Genomic DNA, 10,294 nt, shown 5'->3' on the forward strand with positions numbered 1-10,294 from the left:
AACTGCTTTTTAGCAATCCTGTGAGTCACTAAACTAGCATTTAGTTGTATAACCACAGTTTTTCATGATTTCTTCACATCTGCAAGGCATTAATTTTGTTGGTTTGGAACCAGGATTTTGCTTGTTTACTAGTGTGCTTGGGGTCACTGTCTTGTTGAAACACCCATTTCAAGGGCATGTCCTCTTCAGCATAAAGCAACATAACCTCTTCAAGCATTCTGACATATCCAAACTGATCCATGATACCTGGTATGCGATATATAGGCCCAACACCATAGTAGGAGAAACATGCCCATATCATGACTTGCACCACCATGCTTCACTGTCTTCACTGTGAACTGTGGCTTGAATTCAGAGTTTGTGGGGTCGTCTCACAAACTGTCTGCGGCTCTTGGACCCAAAAAGAACAATTTTACTCTCATCAATCCACAAAATATTCCTCCATTTTTCTCTTTAGGCCACCTGATGTGTTCTTTGGCAAATTGTAACCTCTTCTGCACATGTCTTTTATTTAACAGAGGGACTTTGCGGGGGATTCTTGCAAATAAATTAGCTTCACACAGGCATCTTCTAGATGTCACAGCACTTACAGGTAACTCCAGACTGTCTTTGATCATCCTGGAGCTGATCAATGGGTGAGACTTTGCCATTCTGGTCATTCTTCTATCCATTTTGATGGTTTTCTGTTTTCTTCCATGCATCTGTTTTTTTTGTCCATTTTAAAGCATTGGAGATCATTGTAGATGAAAAGCCTATAATTTTTTGCACCTGCGTATAAGTTTTCCCCTCTCCAATCAACTTTTTAATCAAACTACGCTGTTCTTCTGAACAATGTCTTGAACGTCCCATTTTCCAAAGGCTTTCAGAGAGAAAAACATATTCAACAGGTGCTGGCTTCATCCTTAAATAGGGGACACCTGATTCACACCTGTTTGTTCCACAAAACTGACGAACTCACTGACTGTATGCCACACTACTATTATTGTGAACAACCCCTTTCTACTTTTTTTTTACTAATAGCCCAATTTCATAGCCTTAAGAGTGTGCATATCATGAACACTTGGTCTTGTTGGATTTGTGAGAATCAACTGAATCTACTGGTACCTTGTTTCCCATGTAACATTAAGAAATATACTCAAAACCTGGATTAATCTTTTTAGTCACATAGCACTACTATTATTCTGAACACTACTGTACCTCCAGCAAGGCCCAATGGTATGCTATATATATATATATATATATATATATATATATATATATGTGTGTGTGTGTATGATTTTATCACATCCTGTCTTTCAGGGAATCTGAAAAATTCCCCATATGACAGCTGCACCCACATGTGTGTATTCAGAAATGCCACGGCATCTGAAACTGTTCTGTCAGTCTTGTTTGGTACCTGCTGTTCTATCTCGACAGAATGCCGTTACACTCAGATAGGTTTTGATTACATGAAAGTAACTGGTGCTTAGTCTACATGCTTCATAACATTAAAGACATACAATAAGCCTAGTTCTACTTCAGATTGCCATAGTAGGTCCTAACCAGTGGTGGACAGCTCATCCCAGATGGGAGGATCATATGGCTCTGGGGAGGACGATCTGGTCCTTCTCTCTGTGTTGGGGGTGGTGGTGGTGGTGGTGCATGGCCGAGGGGAGCCATCATTTTTTTGGGCGGAGCAGCCATGGTGCTCGCTTGCATCAGGGCCATACTGGAAAGGACAGCTTCACAGCCAAGCAGCCCTGCCTGAGGAAAAAGATAACATATTTAAAGATGAAAACCTGAACAGCTACATCACACGTTCAAAACAGTATTTAGTTACATAGCAGTTGCCTAGCTAATCATCAACGACAACATCCTGAGTGACACAAGACTTAATTAAGCAATGTTGTAATCACTTTGGTGTTCTCAAAACAAACCCATTTCATATGGTCGCGGACTGAGCTGCTGGGCAGGTGTGACATGGTGTAAGTGAGCGCAGGGACAGGGGTGGGGACAAGGTCATCCAGAGATCCGTCAATCAGGATGGTCGGGCTGGTGGGAAGCCACACCCACCTCACTCATCTAGTATTAAAACTGAGGAAGAGGAGGATGTGGATTAAACAGACAAACAACAGATTGCAAAAGTATTCCTGGCTTTCTATATTTTATTGCATTTTCAATTAAGTCCATTTGGGCTTTTTTTTTTTCAGAAATGACATTTAAAAGTAATTGCAAGAGTGATTCTTATTCTTTATCTGTACAAATTGCAAGCTAGTAGTTGCATATTCAAACTGTACTCTGTTAATAGAAATGTCAAAAATGTTAAATTTATAGTCTAAGATATATACATTCAAAATACTTTTAAAGGTGGTGGCTCAACAAAGCAAAATAAACACAAAAATCAAAGCATTGATTTGACAACAAACAGCCAACTGGAGGTTGCCCTCATTTGATTAAGCACACAGCTTACTTTGCCTTGTGTAATTTTTTCTTGAAGTTATTTTACTTGACAGACAACAGATACTGTAAGCCTTTACATACAAATAATCTGCACTTAAATTAAAGGCCCAAGTTCATTTGCCCCCCCAACCCGGATCACCAGTGTCTTTTTCCCAAATATGCTCCAAATGAACGTGTATACAGCTGCTTAGAGAAATGGTATGACCTAGCATCAATTTTTAGAACAGTCCCCATTTTTTGTACAGCCGCATAGGACTTAAACAAAAACAACAAAAAAAAAATCTCTGAACTTGTCAGAAAACTGCTACCATCTTCACTGCAGTGCCTTTTCAGGCAACCAATGTGATGGAGCAAAACTCGCCACCCTGACAAATAAGGCAATGGAAAATGTATCTTGTTTGGGTCACCTCTGTCTACAGACAGCTGACATGTAACGCAACATGTTACAACAGACAAAACAGCTATGGGAGCAGATTGGAGAGACCAAAATTTTGCTGGTGAGGATGAGTGCTTCTATCACTGTACACACACTGTGAGCTTGTTGTAGCGGTTTAATGTCATCATCGAGAGAAAAACCACATGGAGCATTAAGGGTTTTTTTTAATGAAAACATCAGAATGAACCGCTCTTCACTGCACTACCGGCACTTTTCTGCCACAAAAAATGACATATGGACATGGGCACAAAAGACAGCATTTGGAACATTTACATTGCACTACCAATACATTTTTAAAACTCATTATGTGGACTACCTTTCTGTTTCAGACTTTTGTTTGGGCAAAACAAGTGCTCACTTTTTCTGATCCACTTTTCTGCATATGTATAGAGCTGCCACAAACGACTATTTTGATAGTCGATTAGTCAACGACAATTTCTGCGATTAGTCTTCTAGTCGGATCACACGTAAATTGCAGCTTATCGCATTTTATCGATATCGATACCATTATCGATTCCGCTTATCAATGTGATTCCTTATCGATACTTTCTGTGAATTTTCTGTGTGCTACAAGTAGGCTTTACAGGTTTTCTATGTCAACAACATTTTATTGAGTCTTAAAGTAAATAAACATGAAATTGGTCACTGGATCCTTGATCTCTGGATATAAAACTCTACATGGTGGAACCTTGATCTCTGGACATAGAAAAATGTGTAGTTTTTGTCAAAATCATCTCCTTTCAGACATTAACAGCATGGATGTCACCCCATTTGTCTAAGCTGAGCTCAGCTGGCTGCTGGAGTCTGCAGGTCAGCAGCCATACAGTCCTGGGCTGCTGCTCGTCAGCCAGAGCATCTCATTTTGGGAGGAAAAAAATAATAATAAATTTTGACTGATTGCAATTTATTGTTTGTATTACAAGGTTTGGAAAGAAGTGTTATTTGATTTAAACAGTGATTCACTTTGAAGTTATTAATTCCGAGCAGACTCTATATTTCTAACTTGACTTGGCGGCACAGCTTTTGGAGCAATGGAACAGAGGACGATTCTTGTTTCTTTCTCGCAACAAGACAGGAGTCCCAGTTAGTCACTTTAATCCGCACAAAAGTGACTCACAACTGACATATTTTAATGGCTTTTTGCCGCTTCTGAAGAGGAGCAAAGCAAAGATCCAACGAAGCAGCAGATTGAAGCACTGCTTCATTGGTTCAAGGTTCAAAGCAAATGACTCACTGACTACTAAATTAGTTGTCGACAGTTTCAATAGTCGATGTAGTCGTGACTAGTCGTGGCAGCCCTACATATGTATTACAAATACTCAAACTTTCCAAACTAAATGATTACTCTAAAGTTAAACAGATTAACTTATAATGGTATTAATTTAGTTTAAGGCCTAAAAAAAAAAAAGTGAAAGTTCACAACCTACAATGCATACTGCTGCTGTTGTTGAAAACATAGCTATTGCCATTTTTGTCAGTGGTTCCCATCTATCTCTCCTTACATTACCACACCTGAGGAGCTAACAATTAGCAGGGATTGACCTAGAGCTGGATGCTTCCAACTCTTGATTGGCTGAGCAGTGCACACCAGTTAATTATATGTGGACAATAACTGGAGAAAAAGGAACAGCAGCAGGTTCTCAAAAACAGGCTTGGAAACGACTAATGTACATCAGCTGTGTGTAGAGTTTTTTTAATCTAGCATTGCTGAAGGCAGAGCATGTCTAGGAACTGCTTCACTCCATGTGTCTGTCCGTGTGATTAATGTGTACACGATATCTTGACAAGCACTTCATGTATCAAGGTGAAACTTGGTACACAAGGTTGCCTCGCTAAGACTTCAGAAATGTTTGTTAGCCACATTTCTACTGTGGTTGTGTCCAACAGGGGACTAATGCCACGTTAACACCGCATGACACGTGACGGCACAAATTTGCATCTCTCGACTGGCGACGGATGCGCCACCATCGCCCGGTGTGTCGCTCTGCTTTCGCTGCGAAAATTCGCCCCAATGCATCATCAAATAGGAGGAGCTTCCATTCCTCTTTCCGGCTCCGGTTGTCAGTCAAGTCAACACGGCAGACCTTGATCACACGGAGCAAGTTGCTGTGCTCCATTTGTTGTCGAAACCAGACAAAAGTCGCCAGCGGCACCGTCCCTGGGTTCACAACATCCTCATGAGACGTTCCCAATTCGGGGAGTTTCATTATTTGCTGCAGGAGCTGCGTCTGGATGACGGCCGCTTTCAGCGGTACTCCCACCTCTCCAGGACCCAGTTTGAGGACCTCCTGTCCCGTTCATGCACACATGTGAACAATTTAAAAAAGAAACAAAAAAAAAAAAAAAAAAAAAAAAAAAAAAACTCGCTGCCGCTGCAATTCCTTGCTCTCCTCTCAAACTCTGTCATAATGGTGTCATAAACCAGTCACCATTTGTTTTATTATATATATGTGTAGTTAATAAATAAAATAATCTTCATGGACGATTCGTTCACGTGTGCACATGAAAAAAAAAACTGGCTGCTGCCACTGCTGCTGCTCGCTCTCCCCTCCAACTCTGTCATAATTGTGTTATAAACCAGTCACCATTTGTTTTATTATACATCTGTGTAGTTAATAAATAAAATAAATTTCACGGACGATTCGTTCGAGTGCGCACATGAAAAAAAAAAAACTGGCTGCTGCCACTGCTGCTGCTCACTCTCCCCTCCAACTCTGTCATAAACCAGTCACCATCTGTTTTATTATCAATCTGTGTAGTTAATAAATAAAATAATCTTCACCGACGATTCGCTCACGTGCGCATGTGAAAAGAAAAAAACAGCTGCTGCCGCTGCTCGCTCTCCCCTCAAACTCTGACATGGACAAAGGGGACATAAGTCCTGCTCACAGGCTGGCTGCCAGAGATAGGACATGTCCACATCAAGTATAAACTCAAGACATCTTCACGTTACTACATATCCAGTCCCTGATTAGTCATCACGATGCGACAAGACGAAAAAGTTCAGATTTTTCAACTTGGGGAGGAGGGCAACGTGACGCGATATCACACCACAAACACGCCAATCGATCAAAAATCGCCACAGCGCATCCTTCCATAGGGATTACATGGGTGATTCTTTAACTACAGGCACTATTGGCCTTGTAAATGTAATTTCCACCACACCATTGCCTTACAATATAAAGCGCCTTGGGGCAACTGTTTGTTGTGATTTGGCGCTATATACATGTGCTCTGATGTCACTGTTTATCTCCATAGAAACTACCCAAACAATCTTTCATACAAACTGTTTAGGGACATTACAGTGTTGTGGTGGAAATTACGGCAATAGTGTGGGACAACTACATTTTGTTTAAAAAAAAAAATCACAACAGTTGTATGACACTGAATACCCCAATTATGTTTTGATTATTTTACTGATATTTTATTCAGAGATATTTTAAAACATTAGAAAAAAACCTTTCTTTACCATTCATTTTTTATCACTGAAGATCAAAAGTCTGGGTGTGGGACAAGCACAAAACGGCAATATTTGCATATAATGATGCTGAAAAAAGCTGAAAAAGTCATCATAGATTACTAGAACAAATTTCTTAACACACTTTCATTGTAAAGATAACTACAAAGTGTGAAATTTCCCCTTTTTTCTGTTTTTCATACAATATGATCAAAGGACATTATAAGTGCCCGTAGTCTAAGAATCACCCACATAGCAACCTGTTGTCGCCGTCGCTCACGTGTCGTCTGGTGTGAACGTGGCTTAAGTGGTGGTGGTGGCGGTACAATTTTTGAGTGTGAAAAAAATGAGTTTGTACAGATTTGCGTACTACATATGAAAATAACTGCCAACAGCACAAAGTGTTCATGGATCATGATCAAAATTGTAACTGTAGATTAGAACTTATTAAATAGGGGGAAAAAAGGAAAGATCTTGGTGGCTTAATTTCAAATAATTTGTCTTTTTCAAAGCACATAGCTGTGTTGGCAGCTAAGGTGAATAGTAAATCAGGGCATGATTAAAACAGCGTTCTCTTTTATAGATAAAGAATCTTTTCTTTTATTATACAAGAGTTTTGTAAGGCCTCATCTTGAGTATTGTGTACAGGTTTGAGTGCTACATCTTCAGCAAGATATAAATGAATTGGAAAAGGTTCAAAGAAGAGCCACCAAGTCAGTACCCAAGTTACAACATATGTCCTATATGGATAGTCTTGCCGGACGTGGTTTAACTACTTTAGAAGATAGATGCACTACAAAATCTTACACAGATATGACAATATAAATTTTGACGTTTTCTTTGAAATGAGAAGATATGCTGCACCTATAGCAGAGGTCTCAAACTGATTCCAGAAAGGGCCAAGAGGGTGTAGGTTTTCTTTGCAACCACCCACTCCACCAAGTGATTTCACTGATTAACTGATTTCATCTGCTCAAAGTGATGTTAATAGATTGAATTGAACAAAGAATTTTTTTCAGCAATAGACCTATTGTGTTCTGGAATAGTTTGCCTTGGTATGTGGTTTCCTCGCCAAGTGTGGATGCTTTTAAAAGAAATTATGACTTGTATTATAGTAATGCCACCAAGCTGTAATGCATTGTAATAGGACTGTACAAGAATGTAGTTGTGATTGACGATGCAGGTTAGGATATTGCTCGATTTTAGTACTTAATTATCTAAACTGAGGACATTTATCATTTACACAGTACAATTTGAGGGCAAAACATTTAAAACGCGTCTTGTGACTACAATTCTTGAAAAAGAGTATAATAGGGTATAAGTAAACTTATTCAAAACGGCTAATCATTTGAACATTAGCCTCATCCCTGTTGTAACTACAGTGTTAGAAAGCCACTGGGTTAAATAACTGACTAATTTAACAGATTTTGAGATTTATCATTGGGAGCATGGACCACACGTCGTGTGGGCTGTTTCTAGCGTTTAAAATGTAATGCGCAAGCATTAAACGTGGCTGTGTGAAGGCAGAGGCGTACTTTACGAACAGCATTTAGCCACTTGACGATACTGAGAAAACGGGCAAGGCTAACATTAGCTTTACGCTAATGAGAAGGCGCTGGATTTGCTTATTTCGTATGTTTAGGCTTTTCCTCCAGGCCGCCGCAACGTGAAACGTAAAATAAGATAACTAACTTTAGCTAAACAGCGGTGTGTTTTATAGTTTTTTTACAACAAGATACTGACTACGCTGTGTTCCCTCGACCACCCAAACAAGCGACAGTTACGCTGATGCTGAACAACCACGGTAACATTAGCTTGCTAGCGGCTCGCTGGCGCCCAGTGTACCGTAGCTAATCGCATAGTTTGTCTGCCTACCTGGACATCTCTGACACATTAGCTGCACGCAACACATAGGTACAAGCGATATGCCTACTACTAGGAAAACGACAAAAGAACTGCAGTCTATATGAGGAGTCTATCTGGACGATGAAGCCGATCGTGATGGCCGTCGTTGTGAGCAGCTCCCCCTCCCAGTGGCTAAGCTAACATTTGTTAGCTACCTAGCAATGGCTGACGCTGTAATATTAAATCAACGCCTTCCCTGCCTCGCCTGAGCGTAGGCGGCGTAAAAACGACAGCAAAAATGTATCGTGCACATTTAAAATGCATCAAGCATTTCTTGCACAATAAGATGATGTTTACCTACCTTTCAGCTTCAACTGTTCGTCGTTTTCTGTCTAGTTTACAAACACAGGAAACGCCACAGGATGTAACCCACTCCCCCACACAGCAGACAAACGGCTCGTCATGTTCACTCCGGTTCTGCTTCGAACGACACAAAATAAATGCTAATATGTTTATATGTCGTGCGTCTTGGACGTTATGTCGATATTTGTTTTGGAGCTGTCCTCGGTTTGCAGCAGTTTCACACGATGATGGTCTGCACACATTAAAAAGACGTGAACATCTAAAGAGACAGGAAGCGGGCGTATAGGCTCGTATAATTATTTGGAAACAAATAATTATTTAAATGAATATGTTTTTGTTTTTTTTTTTAGAGAGAGAGAGAGAGATAGAGACAGATAGAGATCTATCTATATATGTATTTATGTGCAGTGCATCCGAAAAATAATCAGAGTGCTTCACTTTTTCCACATTTTTTATGTTACACCCGTAATGGATGAAATTCATCTTTTTCCTCAAACTTCTACACACACTACTCCATAATGACAATTATGGAGTATTGTGATTTTTGTGTGTGTGTGTGTGTATGTATATATATATATATATATACATATATATATATATATATACATATATACATATATATATATATACATATATATATATATACATATATATATATATATATATATATATATATATATATATATATATATATATATATACATATATATATATATATATATACACACACACACACACACACACACATATATATATATATATATATATATATATATATATATATATATATATATATATATATATATATACACACACACACACACGAGGGCTGTCCGTAAAGTATAGGTCCTTTTTATTTTTTTCAAAAACTATTTGGATTTCATTCATATGTTTTTACGTCAGACATGCTTGAACCCTCGTGCGCATGCGTGAGTTTTTCCATGCCTGTCGGTGACGTCATTCGCCTGTGAGCACTCCTTGTGGGAGGAGTCGTCCAGCCCCTCTCGGAATTCCTTTGTCTGAGAAGTTGCTGAGAGACTGGCGCTTTGTTTGATCAAAATTTTTTCTAAACCTGTGAGACACATCGAAGTGGACATGGTTCGAAAAATTAAGCTGGTTTTCAGTGAAAATTTTAACAGCTGATGAGAGATTTTGAGGTGATTCTGTCGCTTTAAGGACTTTTCACGGTGCGAGACGTCGCTCAGCGCTCTCAGGCGGCGTCATCAGCCTGTTTCAAGCTTAAAACCTCCACATTTCAGGCTCTATTGATCCAGGACGTCGTGAGAGAACAGAGACGTTTCAGAAGAAGTCGGTTTCAGCATTTTATCCGGATATTCCACTGTTAAAGGAGATTTTTTTAATGAAAGACGTGCGGACGGGTCCGCGCGTCGGGACGCAGCCGACGCGGCGCGGCGGCACAGGAAAAACACCTCCGTGATGATAACCATTTGTTAAAATCCAGTTGGCTTTTGATGGCTTTCAGTGGAGTGAGTATATGAGAAATTGTTTATCAGCTGGAGATGTTCCAACTTGTCCTCAAGGCTTCCAACAGAGGTGTTTCTCCTGTGGCGGAGCGTCACGGTGGCTGCGAGCCGACGCTGCAATCCGCCCGCATGTCTTTCATTAAAAAAAATCTCCTTTAACAGTGGAATATCCGGATAAAATGCTGAAACCGACTTCTTCTGAAACTTCTCTGTTCTCTCACAACGTCCTGGATCAACAGAGCCTGAAATGTGGAGGTTTTAAGCTTGAAA

At 39.8% G+C, this 10,294-nt stretch overlaps 1 protein-coding gene across 47 annotated transcripts in view; it reads right to left on the reverse strand.

Moving 5' to 3' along the window:
* The window catches only part of znf740a (zinc finger protein 740a), a 92,071-nt gene extending 83,334 nt beyond the window's left edge, over positions 1-8,737 (reverse strand). For 8 of the 47 annotated variants that reach the window (XM_034166802.1, XM_034166813.1, XM_034166792.1 and 5 more), the window contains exons 1-3: positions 8,539-8,722; positions 1,917-2,073; positions 1,543-1,743 (exon numbers count right to left, since the gene is read on the reverse strand). In XM_034166802.1, coding sequence (XP_034022693.1) covers positions 1,543-1,743; positions 1,917-1,961 — 246 coding nt within the window. In that variant the 5' untranslated portion in view covers positions 1,962-2,073; positions 8,539-8,722. Of the gene's footprint in view, positions 1-1,542; positions 1,744-1,916; positions 2,074-8,207; positions 8,509-8,538 lie in introns of those variants that run through there. The other 39 variants (XM_034166767.1, XM_034166785.1, XM_034166794.1 and 36 more) reach the window with 12 other exon arrangements.
* Between the last annotated feature and the right edge of the window lie 1,557 nt (positions 8,738-10,294).

The sequence above is a fragment of the Thalassophryne amazonica genome, chromosome 3 (genome assembly GCF_902500255.1).
Source record: "Thalassophryne amazonica chromosome 3, fThaAma1.1, whole genome shotgun sequence".
NCBI lineage: Eukaryota > Metazoa > Chordata > Actinopteri > Batrachoidiformes > Batrachoididae > Thalassophryne > Thalassophryne amazonica.